General features: G+C 44.0%; 1 protein-coding gene across 1 annotated transcript in view; it reads left to right on the forward strand.

Moving 5' to 3' along the window:
* Window positions 1-683: 683 nt before the first annotated feature.
* ATP6V0A2 (ATPase H+ transporting V0 subunit a2) overlaps window positions 684-26,593 on the forward strand; it is an 81,737-nt gene continuing 55,827 nt past the window's right edge. Inside the window, exons 1-4 of the mRNA XM_088449155.1 lie at window positions 684-1,036; window positions 4,855-4,933; window positions 23,165-23,262; window positions 25,859-25,993. Coding sequence (XP_088305281.1) covers window positions 920-1,036; window positions 4,855-4,933; window positions 23,165-23,262; window positions 25,859-25,993 — 429 coding nt within the window. The 5' untranslated portion in view covers window positions 684-919. The remainder of the gene's footprint in view (window positions 1,037-4,854; window positions 4,934-23,164; window positions 23,263-25,858; window positions 25,994-26,593) is intronic.

Consider the following 26,593-nt stretch of genomic DNA (forward strand, 5'->3'; position numbering starts at 1 on the left):
GTTGAGCTAGTTATTTCACGAGACAGGTGTTTCAGCACAGGTGACTGCAACATAAATTAAGAAGGAAGTCCAGGAGCAGAGCATTTTGTACCTAATGGAGTGGGTCATGTTGGAGGGTAGGGCATTACCGTGGGGCATATGTGTTAGTGTGGCCCCCATTTTCCAGCACGTACAGTGACACGAGCCCGAAAGGAGTCCGTCCCCGTCATGTGCTGAGAGTTGCTGGCCAGTACTGCTGCATATGCTCTGTCCCACGGACTGCACATGCACGGCCGCCATTGCCGGGGAGGGTTCCGGCTAATTATGTGCAATGTAGCCCATAAGGCTACAGCGGCTAACGCCATCTTCACATGGAGTTAGCTGCAGGGGCCAACGGGAATCATCACATCCCCCATAGAAACCTATGGGGGATGCGGCTGCCTGCGGGAATGGAGGGACCACAGCAATTTCGACTCTACGTGTAGTATGTACCCAAGGTAACAGTATCTATAGGTCCCTCGGTGTGCCAGAGAACTGGAAGATTGATTATCAAATAGTTTTTTTCTTATTTGTAACATTAACAAATTTAACGCAGTTTACTACAATGTGAAAATCAGTACGCAAAGAAGACACAGAATAATAATGAGTAGTGACTATAAGTATAGCAGCAGCATGTACATGTACACACATCACAGCCGCGGCCCCCCATGGTCCACACTCCTGATTCGCTGCTTCCACAACACGTGACATGAGCGGCAGAGCCGGAACTTCGCAAGTCCCGGAAACCCTGCACTGTCAGTGTGTATGTATGGAGAGAGAGCCGGAGCCTGGGGAAGCGACGTGTAGCTACTGATATCAGCAGCAGGTGACCCGGCCGGCAGCGCTGTGACAGCTCTGTTGGTGCCTCTGGCAGAGCCTCCAGGCCGGATATACCTACAGAATGGGCTCCCTGTTCCGCAGTGAGACGATGTGCTTGGCACAGCTCTTCCTCCAGGCTGGCTCTGCTTATGACTGTGTCAGCGAGCTGGGGGAGATGGGTCTGGCTGAGTTTAGAGATGTGAGTATTCCTTATTATGGTCTTCTGTACTTTCTGTCTTTCCTTAACATGGGAGCTAACGTTTTAAATGATTGGCTGCGCTCACATTACTAAAATGCTGTGCATACAGTTGAGGTGGCAGCAAAATTATTGGGGGTGCTCATGTACCCACAAAGCTTTGCAGTGACACCTGTGGAGCCTGCCTCACACCGATACCTGATCTGTCTTATTAAGGGGAACTGGTTTTTTTTTAACTTCCTTTTTTTTATATTATCCAGCTCTTGTTGCCTACTTCATGTAACAGTTTGGTATATGGATATCTGCTAAAATAAAAAAGGGGCCAGATGTGTCAAAGAGAGAGGGCCCTACCTGCCAGTGATGGGCTGCTGTGTCATGCGCGATGACCAGTCTGCACAGGTTGGGTTTGATATCCCAGTGGTGACCATCCCGACGGTCAAAATACCGACACATGTTGGTAAGCTAACCCACCCCTCCTGCAACCCAACCCTAATTGTCCCCTACCACAGCCTAACTAACCCTCCCCCCTAGTGCCTTATGCTAATACTCACTGTCGGGATTCTGACTGTCAGGCTTTTGACCGTAATGATGATCATGGTCACCACTGCGATCCTGACATACCATCTGCACAGTGCACTTGCGCATGACACTTTCACCCAGCAAAAACCCAGCAGTGACTGAAAGACTTAGCTGAAGCCGGAAAGGTTGTTGCCATAGATGGCGTAAGCAATACAGTGACAAATAGTGGTAATCTTAGTTTACAGCTGTTTGTTAAATATTGAAAGGAAGATGTAACCCCCTTTAGCGAGTGCTAAAAGGATTATGTCTTGTTGATAACTGGGACCCAAAGTACTAACCTATCAGCTTCTACGTGTCATTTTACAGGCCGTGTTTGAAAAATAACAGAAGCTAATTGGTTTGTACTCTTCCCCGCTTTATCTCTCTCCAAACTTTGATAAATCTGCCGCCTAGTACTCCCCTGCGCCAGGCGCCTAGTACTCCCCTGCGCCAGGCGCCTAGTACTCCCCTGCGCCAGGCGCCTAGTACTCCCCTGCGCCAGGCGCCTAGTACTCCCCTGCGCCAGGCGCCTAGTACTCCCCTGCGCCAGGCGCCTAGTACTCCCCTGCGCCAGGCGCCTAGTACTCCCCTGCGCCTAGTACTCCCCTGTGCCAGACAGTGGGCAAAACAAAGCACTTAAAGCAGCAACGTAAAAGGGACATTATTAATCAATTATTATTTGTGAGATAACATGGGATATCTGCAAATAATAAGTATCCCACAAAAGTATATAATGCGATGCCACGGTATCGAAAGCAAAAGCAGCCCCCGTAGAAACCCATGGTGGCTGCTTTCTTTTGCCGAATTTACAAAGCTGTTAAATGTGAAGTACTGTATTTCGGAGCTTGGCCCCAATAGCTAATGCCATCTAAAGATTGCTCTAGCCATTGTAGCCTATAGATTACACTTCGCAAAATGTCCTGGTAGAGGCCTCTGCGACACTCACCACGTGAGTCTGTGCGGTCAGCAGAGTGCACATGCGCAGTATGCGTGGCCGCCAGCAAATGAAAGTAAAGTGATCACTGATGCGATCACTTTACTTTTCCACATCGCAGGGACCCTGCATGTGTTCAGTGATACATGCCGGCGGTATTTAATTTCTGATTGCTGCGAATAGCAGCGATAAGAAACTATAGTTACAACTACTCAACAGCCATTTTGCATCTGACATGACATATATCAATTGTCATGTCATTTTGTGAATAGAGTCCACATATACTGTATATCATCAGAAATTTGATATCACGTAAGGTTTTTGAGATGTTTTGAAAAATTTTAAGTAGAAATTTAAAATATTTAATCACAGTAAGTGCTTGGCAAAATTCCCTTCTGTCTGTGCTATGGGGTACACATCCTGCCCAGATTCTTTGTCCTCTATGTCATGAGAATCTCCCTGCTCATCTTCCTAATTATCCTCCATGTGCTGGTCTTGGGTAGTGTAATGCTGGGCATACACGGCCAGATAAAATGTCTGTCAGACCGACAGACATTTTATCTGGCCGGCTGCCAGCCACAGATGTCACCGGCATACACTGTGAGATTTCTCTCACAGTGTATTCGGCAGACATCTGCGCTCCGCCCCCGGGGGAGGAGACATTTCCCTGTTCCTTCCGTAGGAAGGAACACAGGAAATGTCTGTCTGTCGGCCGCACTGGGCATACACTGCCCGATGCAGCCGACAGTTTACCGGGTAAATATCGCATCGGACGGGCATGCTGGACAATCCTGCATGCCCGACCGAGCAATATTTAACCCTCGGTCACCCCCCCACACGCTACAATTATCGGGGCGATCCGCCGATATCAGGCGGATCGCCCTGATAATTGTAGCGTGTATGGCCAGTATAAGTGATGAACAGGAAAAATTTTTCACCAAGACCTTCTGACAAAGGAGAATCGATTCAAAGGATGCTGGGACCCTGCATTGATGGGGAACTACTGCTGGTTCCTTTTTAGAGAGAGCAATGAGACCCTGTACAAACGGAAAGCGTCAACATCCTATTTCCCTAAAGCAAAGTGACTTTTATATTTTATCTTTTATTAACAATTACATAACTGCTAATTTGGATTGTTAAGAGTTTCTGAAATTTGGTTTCTGCAGTTTTTAAGTGTTTCTGTAGTATTATTAGTATTTTATAAATGAATAGGATGAGAAAATTTAAATTCTATACAGATCAAAAATGTTTATTTACTTATCTTGCTTTTCTTCAGATATAGTTACTACTGCTTCTGTTATTTGTGTGTATCTAATAAATGTGGTGTGATAGAGAATTTCAGATTTTTCCAATTAATTCAGAATCCCTAAATTAGACGAAAACACATTCACATGCCTGGAAGATGATGGTCGTTCTGTGTATATGAACGACCATCATCTACAGATACATCTGTAGATCACTCGATCTGCAGCTATATCTTTGCAGTGTGTACCCACCTTTATGCTGGGTACACACTGGCCGATATATTGGCCAATCATCTGATCGGCCAATATATCGTGCCCCCGTCGGCCAGTGTGTACAGACGATATGTCTGAACAATGTCGTTCACAGACATATCGCATTGGCCGTGCTGCACAGCCAATGAACATATATGTCTGCAGAACATATCTGTCCATCGGCAAGTGTGTACGGGAGATCAGCTGATTGCCAGTACACAGGGGTGCAGGGGGGCCCCGCGAGCGGGTACTACTTACCCGGGTCCTGCACAGCAGCCCAGCTGCTGTGTGCTGGGCTGCACTGAGAGACTGTCCGAGGCTGCTAGGGCAGCAGCCTTAGAAGTCTCCTATGCCAATGGGGGGAGCCATCACGCTGATCGTGCCCCCCATTGGCTGTGGGCTGTGCTGAGGGGCACACAGCGCCCCTCTCCGCAGCGCCGCAAATGTTTATTTTTAAGGGGGTGTGGCCACGCCTTCGGCTATTAGGCCACTCCCCCCTACCCGCCACCGGGACCCGCTGCAGCATGCAGATGATGGTCGTTCAGTGTGTATGAACGACCATCATCTGCAGATCACTCGATCTGCAGATATATCTGTCAGGTTTGTACCCACCTTTAGTGAAATATGCCCCAAGGCATACAAAAGTTCAGATGTGATTACAAAGTGCCCTGTTTGTAAAAGCTTACAATCTTGTGGTGTGATGCTATCTAGTGTAGGGATGTTATGTTAACAGTGTATTTGTTGGGTCATAATATCTGACGAATTATATTTTTCCTCTGATGATCAGGAAAAAACTGTCAAAAATAGTTTTTTTTCACCACTTTTAATTACAGCTCAACCCTCATGTAAGTGCCTTCCAGAGGAAATTTGTTAATGAAGTAAAGAAATGTGAGGATCTGGAACAAATACTAGGTATGTAAATTCAGAGCTTGACGCAAAGGTGATTACGTACGCAGATCAAGCGATTGTTTGCCATCACATATATCCCGAACTGCGTGTGCGTATCATTTGCATTGCGACTACGGATGCACAAATGAATCTATCGCAGAGTGAGTGACAGGTTTTCAGCATTTGGAGATAGTGACAGGGGGGTGATCTGAAAAACACAGGCGTGTCCTTCCATTCGAACGCCGTTTCATGGACCTGTATAAATTAGCCACTGCGATTGCATACACAGCTCTGCGTATCAGAAGAGCTCCCAAAGCTGCAGCAGGTCTGACCTGGGCAAGATGGTTGCTCGATGTTACCGATATTTATGCAGGTAAGCGGTGTCGTATGCATATAAGAAAGGCAGCAGAGGGCGTCCTTATGCTCGGGCAAGCTTTGCAACCATTGGCATATTTTCGCAGCTGCGATGCATACGAAATTGTAGCAGCGATTGCTTTAGAGTGCGTCTTTGATTCAAGCCCAATGTTTGTTGATTGTACCAAGTTTGTCATTATGTTGGTCCAGGGGAGCTATAATTTAAGATTTGGGGTCCTATTCCAAATGCCCATCAAACGTCCCCACCTGCCACTAAATGCCCATCAGACCCATCCCATATACCTTTTTATATTTCCAGCATATAGCATATTCCCCCTGACTTCCCCAAGTAGCCCTTATTACACCTATCGGACTTCCCACATGCCCCTTATATGGTATCAGACATTCTCCACATGCCCCCATGTACTTAGTTACTAGATTGGTACTCACGATGAGGATAGTACCACACAGACACAGCATTTGTATATTTCAAAACCCATGGACCATATGACGTCCCAGATCAGGAGTTGACACTTTAGAACAATTGAACTATTGCCTGCACAGGAACAAACTAACTAAACAGCACTTTCATTCTACAGTGCAAGTGTGCTTAATAGTCATTTCTAGAATTTAATCTAATGTATGAACCAATTTGTCATTTGAAATTCATTTTATTATACATACAACCATTTAAAAGTATAAAGACATATATGTAGACAAATTAAAGGTGAAAAAGGGTATAAAATGGTGCCTGAAAAAAGAATACTTCAGTACAACAGCAGTAGTGGTGATCTAGCTCGATCACAGTCCGTATTAATGGTGCACCATTTCTTTGTATCAGTAGGAGTCATTGGCTTGTTAGTAGGTGTTAACGGCCCTCCAGCTGTTGTTGAACTACACATTCCAGCATGCCCTGCCACAGTTTTGCCATTTGACCATGCTAAAACTGTTGCACGGCATGCTGGGATGTGTAGTTCAACAGTTTTAGCATGGTCAAATAGCAAAACTGTGACAGGGCATGCTGGGATGTGTAGTTCCAAAACAGCTGGGGAGCTGCTTGTTGCTCACCCCTATGTTTGAGGTTTGGTATGTTGCGACAACAGTTACAATGTGGATGGCATAATTCCGACTAGTAATGCTATTTAAAGCTTTTTAATAGCATCTGCAGTATAGCTTTAAACCTGATGGTAAAGCATTATGTTTAAAGCTATAATGCCAACACGGTTAATATGCTTCAATTAGCATTTGAAGTGCATCTGCTTTATGCTGTCTACATGGTAACTGTTGTCAAATCAACTATTTCCTGCTGTTAGTAAGCATAATTACATTTAACATACAAGATGGTGATGACTTTTTAGGGTACTTGTGGGATCGCTCATCAAAAACTTCTCTTTAAATCAGGAACAGAAGGTGTTTACGGGTTTTTGCTCAAACAGAAAGTAGCCAGCGATGTATTGCATATAAAGCATGTTAATCCTGCTTATAGAGCACAGCAAGAGAGATTTTTATTGTTAAGCATGTTAGTTGATTACAATGTCGATATTGCGATGGGCAGTCCTTCTGGGCAATGGTCTAGTAAAGGGGTATTCAACTTGTGGCCTTCCAGCTGCTGTGGAACTACACTTTCTAGCATGCCCTGGCCACAGTTTTACTATGCCATAAGAGTTCCACAGCAGCTGGAGGACCGCATGTTGAATACACGTGGACTGTAGCAGTTCCACTTTTCTGTATAACTATTTACTTAAGGTACTCAAAGTTGCTGGAGCCTGTGGTGCTGGATACCGTTTAGCAAAAGAGAGAGAGTGGGAGAGAATGCTCGCTTTTAATTTTTTCCTCATCTGCTTGGCCAAGCCGTGTTAGGAGGGAGCATCTAACTAGCTGTCCTGAAGTAGCGATTGGGTACGAGTAGTGCAATATAATTGGCTGGAGCGCGTCCTGTGGGCCCCGGACTTTTTTTTTTTTTTTAATTCTCTCGGCTACAGTGCCTTGCAAAAGGATTCACTCCCCTTCTCATTTTTCATGTTTTGGTGCCTCACAACCTGGAATTAAAATGGATTGTTTGAAGGTGTGCATCATTTCATTCACAGAACATACCTACAACTGTGAAGTTGTGGTTTCTTTTTTAAAATTGTTAATCAAACAACATTTAGGACAACCTAACAGAAAACTTCAGCGTGCTTAACTATTCACACCCCCCTAAAGTCAGTACTTTGTCGAGCCACCTTTTGCAGCAATTACAGCTGCAAGTCGCTTCTCTATGAGCTTACTTACCACATCTTGCCCCTGGGATTTTTGCCCATTCCTCAACGCGAAACTACTCCAGCTTCTTCATGTTGGATGGTTTCCGCTTGTGAACAGCAATCTTCAAGTCTGACCACAGATTCTCAAATGGTTTGAGATCTGTGCTTTGACTAGGCCATTCCAACACATTTAAATGTTTCCCCTTAAACCACTCTAGTGTTGCTTCGGGTCATTGTCCTGCTGGAAGGTGAACCTCCGTCCCAGTCTCAAATCACAGGCAGACTGAAACAGGTTTTGCTCAAGAATATCCCTGTATTTAGCACCATCCATCTTTCCCTCGATTCAAATCAGTTTCCCAGTCCCTGCTGCTGAAACACATCCCCACAGCATGATGCTGCCACCACCATGTTTCACTGTGGGGATGGTGTTCTTGGGGTGATTGGATGTGTTGGGTTTGCGCCAGACATAGCGTTTTCCTTGGCCGAAAAGTTAAATTTTAGTCTCCTTTGACCAGAGCACCTTCCTCCATACATTTGGGGAGTCGCCCACATGCCTTTTGGCAAACTCAAATCATGTCTTATTTTTATCACTAAGTAATGGCTTTTTTCTGGCCACTCTTCCATAAAGCCCAGCTCTATGGAGTGTACGGCTTATTGTGGTCTCATGCACAGATACACAAAGTCTCTGCTGTGGAACTCTGCATCTCCTTCAGGGTTACCTTTGCTGTGCTGCCTCTCTCATTAATGCCCTCTTTGCCCGGTCTGTGCGTTTTGGTGGGCGGACCTCTCTTGGCAGGTTTGTTGTGGTACCATGTTCTTTCCATTTGATGATGATGGATTTGATGGTGCTCTGGGGGATCATCAAAGATTTGGATATTTTTTTTTATAACCCAACCCAGAATTGTACTTCTCAACTACTTTGTCCCCGACTTGTTTGGAGAGCTCCTTGGTCTTCATGGTGTGGTGCCTCTTGCTTAAGCTGGGCATACACGGCCAGATAAAATGCCTATCAGACCGACAGACATTTTATCTCGCAGCCTGCCAGCTGCAGATGTCTGCGGCATACACTGAGATTACTCACAGTGTATTTGCCCCGACATCTGCGTTCCGCCCCAGGGGAGGAGACATTTCCCTGTTCCTTCCATGGGAAGGAATACAGGAAATGTCTGTCTGTCGGCCGCGGCAGGGCATACACTGCCCGATGCGGCCGACAGATTACCCCATAAATATCGCATCGGACAGGCATGCTGGACAATCCGGCATGCCCGACCGAGCAATATTTAATACTCGGTCGCCCGCACACACGCTGCAATTATCTGGGCGGATCGCCCCGATAATTGTAGCGTGTATGGCCAGCTTAAGTGGTGTTGCAGCCTCTGGGGCCTTTCAGAAAAGGTGTGTTTATACTGACAGATCATGTGACACTAATTATGTGTAAAATACTATAGTGCGTAAATGTGAACACTGATGTAAATGGTGTGTGTCAATATAACTTATATACTGGTGACGTCTATTTGCTTTGCCTGAATTGTTTTATCTGCAGTGTTTATCACATCGCTAGGTTTCTTTTGTTAATGTGGTTTGTGTCAAGTACCACCATGCTTGTAATTCTTTATCCCATTTTCATAACCATAAACAGGCTAATCAACTAATGTCACAGAGGAATTTCAGTGAAGTTTTATATATGAGGCAAAATACATTGTTCAGTTTTCTCATGACTTTTTGTTGCAACTCTGTAGCTCGTACGCTAAGCATCATCTAGGCTACTGATCCATTTGGTAGTGCTCAGGTATCCACCAGGGGACTGACAGCATAGTTGATTGTTTAGCGCATTCTGTACCAAATACACACCAGGGTTAATTTTTGTCAGCAGCCAATTAAAATACCAGTATGTTTTGTTTTTTTGGGGGGTGGGGGGATTGTGGGAAGAAACTGGAGTACATGGAGGAAACCCAACACAGGGAGAACCTACTGCCCTCAGTATCATTAAACTTGGTGCCCTCAGTATCAATTACATCCCTCCCCCTCTCCCCCTCCCTCTCTCCCTCTCTCCCTCTCTCCCTCCTTAAGAACAATTTCACTCTCATGGCATTTTAGCATATATAATCATTATACTACCTAGAGGATTTTCTATATAATTTTTCTAGTAGATTGTATATTGTATCTAAATTAAATATACAATCGGCACATGTATTGTTGCTTACATAGACGTTTTCCACTTTCACCTTGGGCTACCATTGGTGTCCTCTGGAGTCTAGTTTATATTGCTCTTATCTACAAAATCCTCCATAATACTAACCCTTCATACGTCTCAAATCTCTACTCTCATATTCTACCTTAGGTCTACTGTACTTCTCACTTGTGTCTCACCCCGTCTCTGGTCACCAGACCTTGTTCTCTCCTACAAGATTACTCCCGTGCTGCTACACAGGAATACCTTAACACACCTGATTAGAGTCTCCCACAGCCATTATATACTCTCTGAAAACGTATCTTTTTTTTCTTCAGGGTCCATAGGGCTCCACAGGGAGACATTGGGCTGTAGGTGGGACCTGGAGGACCGGACACCAACAGCAAAGGTTTTCAATCCCAGGATGCTCCGGTTCTTCCCCCTATACCCCGCCCACAGTCTGAAGGCACTTCAGTATCATTGGTGTCCAGCAGGAGCTGGATCACCATTATAACGGGGCTGCATTAAGCAGCCCAAGCTTTTATTTTATGGTTTCATTTATTTTCTATTTTTACTATAACGGGCGAGCAGCTGCCGCCCCATCACCACTCCGTGACACCAAGCCTGTGCTAAGTAGTCCCGGCGGGGCCCCAAGGGGGACTAGCTAGCAGGCTCCCTGGACCCCAGACTGCAGCCTGGAATTCAAGGGACAGGTAAGGTGGAACCCTGTTCACTGGGACCCGCGTTTTTGCGTGGTCTTACCTCCGTTCTCGGGAGACAGACCTGAGGAGCTGATGTGGCAACTGGTGCGCACAGGACTCCCCTAGACCACCAGGGCATATAATACACTGGTGCAGGGCATATGTAGAGGCCAGGGGACCCAGGTTGATGTCAGCAAGGGGAGAATGCGCTCTCCCTACAGCCCCTCCCCCAGTCCAGGGTGCCATTCCACTACGTTCCTGGTGTTCCCTGGGCTGCTCCTCCCCCACCCTCCGCCCCCTCAGAGATGCGTGGCAGCCATTTTCTGCAAGCAAGTCTCTGGGAACTCTGGGTCAAGTCTCCCTGTATATTTATCCCACGGGCCAGGTCATACAGCGCTATATCCTACCAGCCACTGCAGTCTGTGTAGTTGATTGGTTTTTCAGCAAATGCTTCAAAAAGAAAAGCCTTTACCTACTAAGCCTACTAAACGTGCTGTGTTCTCTTCCCAGTCCACACAGTTATGATTCTAATATATCATCTGGGGAGGCAGAAGATGCAGACCTCTTTCACTCTGACTCTGTCTCAGGAGAAGAGGAGCCACCCTCTAAACTAAATATACCTGCTCTTGTGAGAGCTGTTAAAACTATTTTACAAATAGAAGAGGATGAACCCGCTCCTAAGAAAAAACATGCACTTTTAAACAACAAAAGGTAGTTTTACCAGAGTTTCCTCTCTGACCAGCTATCTGATCACATGAGTGAAGCTTGGAATATGCCCGATAAAAGGTTTCCAATCCGGTTCAGTTCCTTTTACCCTCTTCCAGCTACTGATTGTACTAAATGGGAAGTTCCCCCAGCAGTGGATTCTCCTGTAACATATCTGGTTAAAAATGCCACCTTACCCATTCATACTGCAACCTCCTTGAAGGAGACTACAGATAGACGTATAGAAGCTTGTCATGAATCCATATACTCTTACAGGAGCTATTACTCGTCCTGCTAGGGCTATGGCCTGGGTGGCGAAAGCCATTGAGAGTTAGGCAGAGGCCCTATAAGAGATATTTCCCCTGATGCTTTGAGGGAACAGCTGTCCTACATATCTCAAATTAGAGATGCAGCCTCCTGAAGCAGCTATGGCTACGGCTATCCTGGCCTCCAGGTTAAGTGCCACTTCGGTAGTGGCCCGCCGTATTGTTTGGCTATGTTTTTGGAAAGCAGATTCAGACTCAAAACGGGTTCCGGAGTCTGTCTTATTCTGGAGACATCCTATTTGGTCCAGAATTAGATAAAATTGTGACTACTTACCAGCTTCCAAGACTGGGTTCCTGCCCTCTGCATATAATATAAAGCCTCGGACGTCATCCTTTCGCCCTCAAGGAAAAGCCAAGGGTCAGTCCTTTCCACGACAGCAGACATCAGCCAAGGCCTCCAAGCCTAGGGCCAAACAGGCCTGGGCTACTAGACGTCCACCTGCCAAGTCTGAGGACAAAGAACAAAAAAGAAGAAAGGATGAGTTGTTCTGGTGCACTCTAGGAAATGATTCACCGTAATGATGAAATGATAATTCTCAAATGTCCTATACAATAAAATATAACCTTTAATGATAATGTTCTAAAAAGAATTGCTTGAAATAAATAAACAGGCAAAATATTAAAAAAAGATATTAAAAGTGAATAAAGTATAGAAAAGTGAAATATATAATTAAATAAATTGCTGTAACCAAGTGTGTGTGTGTGTGTGTGTGTACATTCATTAATCAAAACCTGTTATTGGTCGTAAATATTCTCAAATTGAAAAAGGAAAGGAAAAGCCTAAATCTAATATAATATGTTAGTATATGGTAGGGTAGGTATCTGAGTTATTGCATCATTTGATGTCAATTTAATCCAATAGGCAACAACTCAAGAAACAGTTTCTTGAGTTGTTGCCTATTGGATTAAATTGACATCAAATGATGCAATAACTCGGTTCAGTTTGCCGAGTTTCACACCAGGCCCCTACAATACCTGATCCTCTCCAGGTGGAACGGGCTACCCCATCTGCTGAAATCCCAGATGAGCCTCCACCCAGAGGTTCGCCTTTCCCTAGCCTGGTGGCTACAGACATTCCATTTGAACAAGGGTAATCCCTTTTGGATCCCGGACTGGGCACTTTTCACAACTGACGTAAGCCTCCGAGGGTGGGGTGCAGTAACAGGCCAGCACTCCTTCCAGGGCCGATGGTCCCTAGTCGAGGCAGTGTTACCAATCAACATCCTGGAACTTCGGGCCATCTACAGAGCTCAGAATATACTGAAAAACAGGCCAGTACAAGTACAGTCCGACAACGCCACGGCTGTGACCTACCTCAATCACCAAGGGGGCACTCGAAGTCAGTCAGCAATGACAGAAGTGTCCGGCATTCTCATATGGGCCGAACACAATCTCACAGCCATCTCTGCAGTGTTCATCCCAGGGATTTTCAATTGGGAAGCGGATTTCCTCAGCTGTCACGACGTGCCTACAGGAGAATGGCCTCTACATCCAGAAGTCTTTCAGCTTCTGGTGGACAGATGGGGTCTATCGGAAATGGATCTCATGGCCTAAAGACACAACAACAAACTTCCAATTTATGGAGCCAGAACACAGGACCCCGACACACCTTCTATGACGCATTGTCTGTGAAATTGAACTTCCATTTGGCTTATCTCTTTCCTCCAATATCCCTCCTTCCTCGAATGCTTTGAAAGTTCAAACAGGAGTGGGGTACAGTCCTATTCATAGCTCCGGCTTGGCCCAGACGTCATTGGTACTCTGATCTTCAAAGGCTCTCCATAGACGTTCCTCTTCAACTTCCTCTACGAGTAGACCTGTTGTCTGAGTCCATGTCTACATCCGGAGCTAGCTCGTCTGTTTTTAACGGCTTGGCTCTTGAGACAAACGGCTAAGGGTTTCTCCAGCTCTGTGGTCCAGACCATGCTCAGAGCATGTAAACCGGCCTCAGCCAGGATATTTACCATAGAATATGGCATACATATTTCCAATGGTGTGCTCCAAGAAACTATGACCCGCAAGTCTTTAGGGTTTCTCGAATTCTAGCCTGTCTTCAGGCTGGACTGGATCTAGGTCCAACACCTAGCATCTCTGAAAGTACAGGTCTCTGCTTTGCCTATCTGATTTCAGCACAGAATTGCTACTATGGCCTGTATTCAATTTGAGGCGAAAAGCCGTTTTCGCATGTTTTTGGTGGAAACTTTTTGCCGAAGACGTCATTTTCGCCTGTTTTGACTTTACTCCATATTCAATTTGGAAGACTTTCCACCTAGGTGGAACGTTGCGGGAACCCCCGTGCAACCTTCAGACAGTCCCCCCAAAGGTAAACTGTGTCAAATTTAAAAAAAAACAAAAAAAAAACAACTTAAGAACACCCCAAAAAATCACTTTGAATTTGGGGGCGAACAAAAATAAAATGTTGGGGGACAAAGTTAGAAAACTAGCGAACTTGACTCTGGGAGGGGGGGGGTCCCAAGTATGCCCCAGGTGTTTTTTTTCATTGCATGGGCTTGCGGCAGGTGGATTTTTCAAGTTTTTTAAACTCAACTTTAGAAACTTTTAAATATGCTGGCCCCCATTTTCAAGTACCCAAAGTTTGCTGGGATAAGTTTTTTTCTGCAAAAAAACCTCCTGAATACTATTCTGCACTACTTATACAAAAACGCTATTTAGCAGTTATGGAGCCCGTTTAAAAACACCAAATACCTACAGCAAGCCAAATCGGGGAGTACCATAGGGAACCCCCATGTCAGAGCATCTTTTGGGGGGTGTCAGGCTGATTTCTCCAAATCTGACAGTACTTTCCGCTTGTTTAAGTTTCGCCGGATCCCGTTTTCGCCTACTTTCAAATTTAATATGGCGATACGCGGGCACGCACGGGATACTTTTCCGCCTGCAAAATAGGCGAAGTAGGCGAAAAGTCCTGGGAGGCGAAAAAGTATTGCGGGTCCGCTCAAATTCAATACGGCTCTATACCGGATGTTCACGCCTTCATGCAAGGTGTTCTACATATACAACCTCCCTTTGTCCCTCCTGTGGCTCCATGGGATTTGTTAGTGCTGCTCCAAGCACTTCAGGAACCTCCATTCGAACCCCTGGAATCAGTGGATGTCAAATGGCTCGCTGCGAATTCTCTGTTCTGGCTATAGCATCTGCCCATAGGATACTGGAATTAGGGGCACTTTCATGTCGCTCCCCTTTTTTAATATTTAATCAGGACAGGGTTGTTCTTCGTACACGCCCAGGTTTCCTTCCCAAGGTGGTTTTTCGCTTCCACCTGAATGAGGAAATTGTGGTTCCAGCATTTAACTCACCAGACCTCTTGGCAGGTGAGGCCTCGTTGGATGTGGTCCGTGCTCTGAAAATCTATATGGTCCGTACTACTTCCATCAGGAAATTAGATGGATTCGCATGGCTATCTCACAGGCTTTTACACGTAGACTGGCTTTCCGGTGCCGGCTTCAGTATCTGCTCATTCTACTCGCTCTGTGGGTCCCTTGTGGGCAGCCTGGCGTGGTGCCTCAGCTGAACAGCTATGCAAGGCGACCATCTGGTCTTCTGTCCACACCTTTCTTAGGTTGTATGCCTTTGATACATTTGCCTCTCAGGATGCTTCCTCTGAGCGTAGAGTTCTATCAGCTCAGGAGCGTTGCCGCCCTTGAACAACTGCTTCGGGACATCCCCAATATCTCCCTGTGGAGACCTATGAACCCTGAAGAAGAAAAGGAGAGTTGTGGTAAAAATTACCTAGGTTAACTCTCGTTCTTCGAAGTCCCTAGGGTCCACCGGGCTCCCTCCCTGACGCTCCTAGCTTCTAATGGCTTATTCTGTTGGTCACTTGTTTCCTTCTCTATGTGAGAGTGTGATTCTCCAGTGTACTAGTCTTCCTTCTCGCCTATCCTGCTCCTGCCTTGGGCTTGTTAATAAAACTGGTGCCCTCAGGCTGTGGGTGGGGTATAGGGGGAAGGACCAGAGCATGCTGGGATTGAAAAGTTTTGCTGTTGGTGTCTGGTTTTCCAGGTCCCACCTATACCCCACTGTCTCCCTGTGGGCCCTGTGGACTTCGAAGAAAGACAGTTAACCAAGGTAAGTTTTACCATAACTCTCCTTTTATTATAGCTTACCTTATACAAACCACACTAAGGCACCCTCACTGTCCCAATATGCACTCTGAGCAGGTGTGGTAGAAAACGCAGACATTCAGAATGTCAACTTTCAGTATGTCGAAATCCGGCATGTCGACCATGCAGTTTCTCATAGGATTGTTAACTAACCCCAACATCGGTAAGAATTGGGTGTCGACACTCACATTGTCAACATTCTATAATTATATTCACAATGTATGACATTGTGTCAACCTCCCTTCCATGTTTTTTCTTAGCTGTGCCCTTTTCCCATTAGATTGTAGCAGCAGGGCCCTCCCTACTCTTATGGTCATGGCTGCATTTAATTTGTCTCCCTTGTATGTGCCTGTGTTATGTTTGCTCTTCTTTCCCCAATGGTGCAACTACCATAATAATCAGGAACTCTGCATAGTTTCTCCAAATCCTATAGATTCAGCAAAGTGCTGTGCTTTGAGTGTTTTTCCAATTAAGCTTTGCTTGTGTTTTTAGCATAGAAAGTTTCTTTGTCAGTGGTTCACTTGATGTAATTACAGCAGTCACAAGTTCTAGCTTATTCTCTGAAACAAACTCATGAACTGTGTTATCTAATCACTTCCATTTCACGCACAGCCACTTGGAAGCAGTTATATGATATTGGATATTTCATCATTGTGGAAATGGGAACAAATCCAAAACAAATTCTTATTTAGGCAGTAGTTTATCCACATGTCTTAGGGGAGGTGTTAACTGGTTTAATTAGTAGCAATAGTGTTTTATTGTGTGCGTGCATCTTTAAAGTACTAACTTTTGAAAGATACATATTACATAAGGACTGTTCCTTTACATAAAGATCTACAAACTGTTATTGCTTTTAAATGATACACGTTTCAGAATAATATATACTGCATATTATTCTCCACTACTCTTTCAAACTGGAAATATTTAACCATCTGAATTTTTCTTGTCCTATGCAAAATCCATGCATTTATATAGAAACATGGTTCCTTTGCAGTGACCTAGATAACGATTAAAAGCTATTTCCAGTCCCATAGAGAAGTAGTACAGAGTGCTATGTGCCATGTGGGTGTTGCTGTACATCTGCATCATGTGAGAACCTAACTGGTGTCATTACCAGAGTTCATACATAGAATGGCGAGCCTCTTAGTCTAGTAAGGCATGGAACCATTCTCCTATGAAGCCCATAGAGATATAACATGATATTTACATTCCACTTCTAATCTTAGTTTAAATATTGTTAGCACATATGGCCTGATTCAGAGAAGCACGCTATTGCAGCCTCTATTTGCGGAGTCACAGCGGCGGTAATATGCAAATGCTAGTTTCAACCTTCCGCTTGTGTGCTAGCGACTGCAAGCCCTGAGACGCCCACTTTTAATGACCTTGGAAGGTGCAACTCCTCCAGTATTTCTAAACATTCCTCAAACAGCGAACGATCGCGATCACCATCGACCCTTACACCAGCCTATGGCGGGTGCAGTGTCTCCATCTCAACTCTTTATAAACATGGCGACTATGACTCTTTGACTGAGAACGCAGCCACATTCACTGGCACGCCCCTGAGATGGCCTTTTTTTCCCATGCACACAGGACCACCCATGAATTTTGCCGCTCTGTTCCTAATGCCAGCGAACCTGTACACTACAATGTATGCATTGTAGGGGTTTTCAGTAATTTTTGCATATTAGCAAATTAATCGCTCAACTCCGCCAACATTGACTTTGCGTTCAGCTTCTGTCCACCTCTAAATCAGACCTGTAGTTGTGCAATGTGTATAGATTCCTCCCAAAATTGTGGCTCAACTAATTTGTAAAAAAAAACTACACTTTTTTTTTGTCTACCACTCCATTTAATTATTTTTTACGCCAATGCTGCAATTAAGAACATAGGGCCTGATTCAGAGCCGGACGCTCTTTCAGAGCGCTCGCTTTGAATCAGTGCCCGCCTATTGTATTTTTAGAGCGGCCTCCTGGCTGCTCGCACAGCTGTGGGTGACCACCCACAGCTAGTGCGAGCGGCCAGGATGATGGACGCGATGGTCAAGACCATTGCGACCATCAGACTTGCGACGAGACCTTTGTAGTAGGGTCTCGTTGCCGCAAGTCCCAGTGGACTTCTTGCTCTTACAGAGCAAGAAGTCCACCCACTGACATCACTTGTGATGTCAGTGGGGCCGGCCCTAGACGGTAGGCGTTCCCATGGGAACGCCTCCGTCTGGGCAGCCATGCCCCTGGCACGTCCACCAAAGGGGGCGTGCTGTCACTCAACATCGACAGCACGCCCCCTTTGAAGCGAGACCCGGAGCGACGGCTTACCCGTCGCTATCCGGGTCTCGCGCATGTGCACGACAGAGCCGCCTCCGTCATGCGCACTGGGCCAACATCGACCCGCTTGCGAGCGGGTCTGAATCAGGCCCATATTTAGCATCACTCTAAATGTTAGAAATTGCAGACTATATGTAGAGATGTATTTATGTAGAAGCTTTTATCAATGTGAAAAATTGGGATTTTTCTCTGAGTCAATGGGGGACTCTATACTGGGGTATACGGTGTAGTTGTAGAATTTAGGGCACTTTTTCAAATTTGCCTCTGATATTTCAGGGTCCTCAGCTTCAGTATTTTTCTAAGAAAGCACCCAGGACAGAACCAGCAGATTAAACCAGATAACCAAAACCAGAACTATGTTAAAGGGAGGGTGTCCAGTCTCTCCCATTTGACTCAGGAACAGAATTTAGCTTGCATAAAAAAAGTATTTCTTTGCTTTCATCCAGGGGTGTACTAGAATATGCTGGGGGCATACCAACGCTGTCCCTAAGGGAGGGCATGCTAAAATGTAGCGGTGCACAGCACCATATGGTCAAAACATTTCATCATGGGACCCAAATGTTTGAGCATTTAGAAGCTTGCAAAAGTGTGAACCGAAGATCAGGTGACTACTCTGCACAGGTGTTTAGCTGAGGCTCACCCCAAGAGGCATCAAGTGTGCTTATGGTGTGTTGTCCACCAGGCAATGGAGATGCAGGCCAACATTAAGTTTTGATCAAGGTCTGAACCATACATGGCTGCAACTGCCACAGCATTGATATCTGTCCAGGAAGCCCAAGGGACCCGATTTATTGGTATCGTAGAGAACAGGTAGATTCAATGGAAGCTTAGAGGGACCAACCTGGCATCTACCAAAAATGCCTTTGGATCCCTTCCATCTTGAAATTAACAGTGAGATGCCTATATGTTGATCTGTGGCTGACCACACCTGTTCGCAAGCTGCCGTAAAATATCTGGATGAAGTCAACATTCCCTGGGATGAATAATCTAGTTACTTAGGAATCTGCTTTCTTCCCCCAGAAATTGCTGGATCACTAAGGTTTGTCCATTGACAAGTCCTGCTGATCTTTCTCATGAACAGGGTACCCTTGGTGATCCCCTTGCTGATTTAGGGACACCAGCACCACAGGGTTGCAGTGTCTGATGTTGAACCTCATGACCCTTCCTCATAAGTAATGCTTTCTCTGACAAGACATTGAAACCAGTCTGATTACAGTACAGCTTTCTGGAGCCTCGATGAAGCCGGAGTCCATACCTTTTAACTAGCACTGAAAAGTCACCGGCTCCACCAGCCTCTAAGGCTGACATCTGTGTTCATAGTCGCCAGTCCCAGCTGAAAAATGGGTAACTTCTGTAAAGTCCTTGGCTACAGAAGTATAGACATCTGGTAAGAACACCCTCTGGACAGGTGTAGAATATAAAATCCCAGGAAGAACATCCATTGGGAAGGTGTTAAGCTGGAGTTCTTAAATGAACCGACTGAAGCCTGAATGTCTGAACTGTATTTAGAACAAGAGCATAAAACAAAGTCAGGAATCATGCTTAGATCTGCCGATCAAGTAATGTATAATTGTTATCCCGCTGGATCTTTGAAGGGAAGATCTGCCACTGCACTATTTATTGTGAACTCCCCTCCCGGTAGCCCGGCCAAGAGGCAGAGTCCAAAAAGTATAAAGCTAAAAAGTTAATTCTCCTATTCATCCGACACTGAAATAACTACCCCACTGAATGGTTTCTCTTAAGGCCAAAATGCAATGTATGTTCCCAGAAAGGCCGGAGAAGATGTCTACTTGAAAACTGCAGACCTGTGAAGTATTCCTTACATACATTTCCTCCCACTCAGGTGCCTGTTGTGTAAAAAAGGAAAAAAAAAAAGCTGGACTTTGAAGAGAAACAGACAGACTCTCCGCCTGGGTGGGTGGCCTGCCCACAAAAAAAGGAGAGTCCTGTTTGAAGGCTTGGATGCTAGATGCCCATCTTTCCCTGCTGACTTCCATGAGGAGAAGAGGAATGTCTTCACCTTACTGCAGGAAAGGAAGGTAAACCTAAGGCAAATAGTTCTGGGAACCTAGTCAGGTAGATATAACCCTTATGCCAGTAAAATAATTAACCAGTTCTAGCCCAAAAACACCAGAGAAAACCAGAAACCTCTAGTCTCTTTGTCCAGCTTCCAGGCCCTAAGCCAGAACGTACAATTTACTGTGACTGCTAAGGCTGATTTTAAGACCCTCTTGGTCCAGAATCCAGGATTGCACCTCTGAACTGGGCCTACCTGACTGCAAACCCTCCGCCATTGCTAAGACCACATCAGCCCTACATTAGTGATCCAAATGTAAAGTTAAGGTGGGTCCTGAGGAGAATCCTGTCAAAAGAAAATAAAGGGTAAGGGTGGACTCAATTTTCCAATATGTGCTGATCCAAAGGGCTGCTGCTTTTGCACTCCCATGGGACAGGACTGTGAATTATTTCCTCTTTTTTAGACCAAGTATTGTTGGACACAACCAACACCTTGCTTGCCAGAAGATTTAAAGTCTGGCAGATGGCTAGCATTAAATACTCTACTCCCTGCTGCTTACAGGAATCCTTGCCAGAGACTAAGAAAACCACAAAGTCCTAATTTACAGCATCTGGGAGAACACCTAAGTGTCAGACCTCCCAAGTCCACTTTTGAAGTTTGGTCGCTAAGACGGAACACTGTAACCTTTCAGCTGAGAGGAGACTCTGACAGGATAATGCACTGGTTGCAGGTTGGCCCTCAGACCTGTGTCTGCTGCTTCTGATTTTTGGTAGGCTTACCTCTGTGAGCCTACTGTTAACTGAAAGCCATGCTGCCAGGTGGCACTCTGGTTATGCTCATGGTATGGATGTCTTGATCAGTAAGGGCACGCAAAGTTCTCCAAGGGAATCCCACAGTGGGAGTGGGCAGGCCGCAGGAGTGGGTACCTCCAATAGGCGACAGGAGGAGAGCCACAAATAAAACTAAATTAAATGCATTTGTAAAAAATAGAAGCCTAGACTCTTGAAGTAAATGCAGCCTCTGTTGTATAGAGCTTAAACTTAGGAAGGCAATTTTGAAAGTGACCAAGGCTCTATAAATGCACTCTATACCCTGGCATAATTCAGTGTCCTCCATTGATGTAAGTGAAATTACACTGAAATAAGGGTAAATGCTGTTCCTTTTGTTATTCCAGATATTCACTTTAGTAGACAAATTAAAATTACAATTAAAAATGATATGCCAGGCATGTACTATAAGTGGGAAAATTGCTCTGTGATGAAGATTTGGAATAGGGACAAGAAGGGCGCTAAATCATAATAAAGCATAGTTTTTCTAATTGCATTGGGCATGACTATATCCTAGAGCACAGGTTCTCAAACTTGGTCCTCAGGACCCCAAACAGTGCATGTCTTCCAAGTCTCCTCACAGAATCACAAGTTAAATAATTTAAAAAGTTAAATAATTATAACCACCTGTGGATCTTTTAAAATGTGTCAGTGAGTAATGAATACACCTGGGCAGCTACTGGGTGACCTGGAAAATGTGAACTCCTGAGGGCCGAGTTTGAGAACCACTGTCCTAAAGTAACTATGTTAATCAAGGATGTATGGTTGCCAGTGTGGAGCCATGAACGATTTATTTTCACTTGTATGGCAAATTGTACTGGTTTATTTATTACCAGTTATTTATGTAGCGCACACATATTCTGCAGCGCTTTACATAGAATATTTGGCCATTCACAACAGTCCCTGCCCCAGTGACGCTTACAATCTATATTCCCTACCACACATGCTCACACACATACACACTCTGGTTAATATTTTGTTGGGAGCCAATTAACCTACCTGTATATATTTGGAGTGTTGGAGAAAACCGGAGTACCCAGAGGAAACCCACGCAAGCACAGGGGGAATATACAAACTCCACACAGTTAGGGCCATAATGGTATCGAACCCACAACCTAGGTGCTGTGAGACAGTAATGCTAAAGATCAGTGATATTGATATTTATTGGTGTTTTTTTTCATGTTTTTCTGTATCAAATGGAAAGTTTCTGAGGTGTCTCAGAGTAAAAGCAGTATTTCAAAGTTCGTTCATATGGCCTGGGAGAACCCGTAAAATTGCATGGAAACTATTTCTTCTAATTAGCTTTTTCTAATGCACTTTTCATGTGTTGAACTTTTGCCAATACATTCAGTTGAATTTAAATGTTGAATTCATTTTTTTAATGCAGTATTGGGAAGAACATATTGGAGCTTATTGACATCTATACTCTAAAATGCACTAATTGACTCTTTTAAAGCCTCATAAGCGCATTAAAAAATAAAATGTTCTTGTGGACTCATTCTCAACATGGCTATGTAAAATTTGAGCACCACATTTAATGTATAAGAATGCAGCCTGCCATTTATCTCAAGAATTAATTACCAGTACAATAGACCAGGATTCCCTAACTCTGCCATGACGTTCCAGGTTTTAAGGATATCCATGCTTGAATCCAGATGGTTAAATCAAATTGACTGAGGTACTAATTGACACCTGTGCTCAATCATGGATACTCTTAAAACCTGGACTGTAACAGCGGAGTTTGGGAAACTCTATAGACTGTATTGGTGGAAGCATGTTTAAGCCATTCCTTAAAAAAAAAAAAAAGATTCTAAATAGTTTTTAAAACTTTTTATGTAGTTTGCGAACATGTCTTTGTGAATGAGCCCTGACTGTTATTTATTACTGTACAAAAAGCCCCATGAAGTGGATAGGTGTGGACAAGGGAATAGGTATGTAATACCGGCAGTCGAGCTGCCTCCTGTCAAAATACAGACAGCGGCATGCCTATGGTCGGTATCCTGATGGGTCGGGCAAGTATACTAACCCTCCCCCTTTCTCCCCCTAACCCTAATCCTCCCTTCTTGTAGCCTAACCCTAACCCCTCCGCCCCCATGCAAAAACCTAACCCCGCTATCCTGCCTAAACCTAACACTCCATCCCCCCCCCCCCTGGCTAACAGCTCTAAGACGCCGGGCTACCTAGTTCGGGATGGCATCTGTCTGTATTCCAGTGTCTGGATTAAGATTGATGTCGGTATTTCGACGCCTATTTTTAAGTTCTGTGTCTGGCTTCCACCGTCGGAATTTAGACAGGCGGCATAACTAAATGCTAACTACATCCCGTCGACAAGCATCTGTGATTTAAAAATGTGCAGGTAGAGTCCTTTCTTGACTTGAGAAGCAATAAAGTTGTAAGATCTAATAAAAAGAGTTTTATAGTCTGTATTCAGAAAGAGATTTTTAAAAATGCTATTTTCTTCTAATACTAGGATATCTAGTCCATGAAATCCACAAAGCTGACATTCCTGTCCCAGAGGGAAATGTGTTGCCAGCAGCCCCACTCCCGAAACATGTGATGGAAATGCAGGTAATCTGCCTTTGGAAGACTTTTCCTAGTTACTTTTATGATGCATGTCTGGAATGTATGATTACAGACTGATCACCTGACTTACACAAATGAGTGTAAAGGTAAGAATATGGAGAGGGTGTGATCTGGCATTAAATAAGCATTTTTGTCCTTTTTTTTCTACTTGTTATTAAGCATGGATATTGGTAGGTATTGGGTATTTTTTATGTTCAAAATGCTACTTTTCTAATAATACTGCATGTGCCGTATAGACGCAGAGGTGCTTATTTTGCACTATTACCCACGTGCTTTAACTAATCGATGGTTGCTGTATAGCAGTGTAGAGTTTATGCATTGAGTACCGGATCACATTCTCCATTTTCGGGATAGGGGAAGTGTGCAATCATTTGTCTATAACCAGCACCCCTGTGGCACTTCGCAAACCCAACATGATGTGGTTTGATGTGGGTAATAAAAGCTTTTTTAAATTGCTAATGGAGGGGGGAGGGGGTTGCTGAGGTATATCAGTAGTGTTTCAGTACATCAATAATTCAATACAGATGACTATGCCATAATTAATTTTAATTTCCTAGAATGGTAGACATATGTCTTCTCACTTTGCAAACTATTGTCTCACTGACAATAGGGAGTAGCTTTAAGCAGTCCTAAGAGGGTACGGTAACTATATCTAGAATAAAAGGTTTCTATGATATGTAGCTTCTGACGATATTGAAATAGACCTCTATATACCCCTGCCTGTACCTTCTAAAATCCTACCTATAAACCTCTAAGGATGACGCTAATTTGCGTACGCAGTCATACCATAAATAGATACTCCAGACTCAGAACATGTGGTTCCGAAGCACAAAGTATTATTCAAGTAAAAGTACAGTCAGTTACATGCTATGATCTGTGTACAATAAGCGCAAATAAATCATAAAGTCACAAGGTACAGTTGATATACATATGCATTATTATACAATGAGAGAGACGGAGAAAGAGAGAGAGACGGAGAAAGAGAGGCGCAAAAGGAAATTATACAGACGCCAAGTACAGTATACATACGCAGGTGCTTCCGGACCCAGAGATAGGCATCAGCAAGAGACCCCTCATCATTCAGCATTCAGCACGAAGACCCAGAACCAGCGTTCGTGCACTCATATTTATACCCCCCCAGAATAAACAGGACAATAGGGAAGTCTGTTGCTGATATCATTGGTTCCCAGGGGTGAAGCATCTGTTACAGCACATTTAACAGGCTGGTTCAAACAGATGGGGGTCTTCCTCTTCACGCCTCCTGCAGCATCCTAACAGTTGCTTCTAAAATATACATTTTGTTGCTTGTAGGCTCTGCGATCCATAACTCGGGAATGTATGATGCGATCTCCCCACCGATAACACCGGAATACTGTAAAAAGGATACGCATCAGTACAACTCCAAACATGACTTGTTTAGCATGTATAATACCTTAGTTATCAAATATCTTTATTTTTCAGCATTTAAACTTAACTGAACCAACTTAAATCATACACTTTAGAGCTTATTGAACCTTATGTGTGAATATGTAATGTGTGGGTATTCGGGGTTTGATATAAGGACGCTAGTTATTAATGGGTGAGATTTGAGTGCATAATTTCTCATACACGAAGTGAACATTCAGCAGTGTGGATTGCTGAGCATTGTAGTTCCATGCCCTCTGTCAGCACCTGTCCTGTGTTCAAAGGAAAAAAACCTCTTTTGTTCTCCCAGACTCTTGTGTGAACTGTGAATCATGCTGTGAAGTTGGGGCCATCCTATCTAGGATTCAGACAAATCCAATTGTGTAGATCAATGCTTGGATTATATTACAATTGCCACAACTATACTTTATCTGCATCCAGGGATTCCCAATTTGTATGTAAAAATACCCATTGTCTATTCTATTTACTCTTACTCAGAAAGCTTGTTCTTCCAGTTGCCCTTGGTAGATTAACAAAAACATTGCCATCTGTTCTTAGCTCCTGAGTTGTAACTTGAAATGACGCTGGTCACAAAATGGCGTCTTGCAGATTCTTGTTTCTAAAATGGAGTCTAGCTGCCATTTGCAAGATGGCGTCGCACACGCTTCAATTTTAAACTGATCTTGTCTCAGCCAATTATTCAGCTTCGACACTTATGATATGTGGTTAAATTGTAAAGGATTTATTCAGTGACAGGTGATTAATAGAACTTTGTGCCCAAGTAAACTACAAATGTTTATTCATTTTAACTGTCCCAACCTCCCCAAATTAACAGCTGGATTTATGTGCTGCTCTGTAATAAATACAAAAAACATTACAATCTCTCCCCAGCTTCAATTCCTGTTTATTTACAGGAATTACTAGTTTGTTCCTGTGTCTGCTATTGCTGTCTTTTGTTGTTTTTCACAATTTACCATGACTTTTATATACAGTGGGGTTTTTTTTTAGTTGCTTGTTTTGTTTTTATTAATGCTGGTTTTTAAAATATTGAAATTAATTCTCAATAAAAAAATTGTATACTGTATTACTGTCATCTCAGGAATAATGTATCCGTTGTGCAGCTTGCCAAATCTTGGCATGGGAATTACTTTCCATAGTTTGTCTGCTTTCTCCTCAGGAAAAGCTACAGAAGCTGGATTCAGAGCTGAGGGAAGTGAATAAGAACAAGGAGAAATTGCAGAGAAACTTTCTGGAGCTGACAGAATATAAACATATGTTGCGGGTGACAAAGTCCTTTGTTCAGAGTTCTGAGGTTTATTATTATTATTATTTATTTATATGGTGCCACAAGCGCCTTACAATGTACATAAACAAATGAGAACACAAGAAAACAGTTATAAACAATACAGGACAGATACATGATTAAAACATTGCTGCATACCACTTAGGGGTTAGGTGCTGTTGTATATTAAAGTATAATTAAGTGAAGGAGAAGCACATGAGGGAAGAGGGCCCTGCTCGTGAGAGCTTACATTGTAAGGGAAGGGGGCAGACAGACAGGGTGACACAGATGGGCTGGATACAAGGGTCACGGTAATATAACATCTATGGAAAGGATAATTTAAATTTAAGAGGAAAAGACAATGAGTTGGGCAAAATTGCACCAAGCCTCAAGATTTGGGGGCCACAACCATGGTCCATTGACAGACTACAAGCTGTGCTGTCCAAGATTTTCATGTCATGGAGCAGATGCTGTAAATGTATATAGCATATTCTGTTGTTATGGGACCACAAAGTAAATCATTTCTGTGGTAAGGTTGTATCTTTGGTTAATAGGTTAATGTCCCAAAAATGTCCACCTTAAACCGTTTTGCCATGTCAAAGCTTTTAAAAATGCAATTATTTTTATTAA

The sequence above is a fragment of the Taudactylus pleione genome, unplaced genomic scaffold, assembly GCF_031769625.1.
Source record: "Taudactylus pleione unplaced genomic scaffold, aTauple2 ptg000479l, whole genome shotgun sequence".
In the NCBI taxonomy this organism is placed as follows: Eukaryota; Metazoa; Chordata; class Amphibia; order Anura; family Myobatrachidae; genus Taudactylus; species Taudactylus pleione.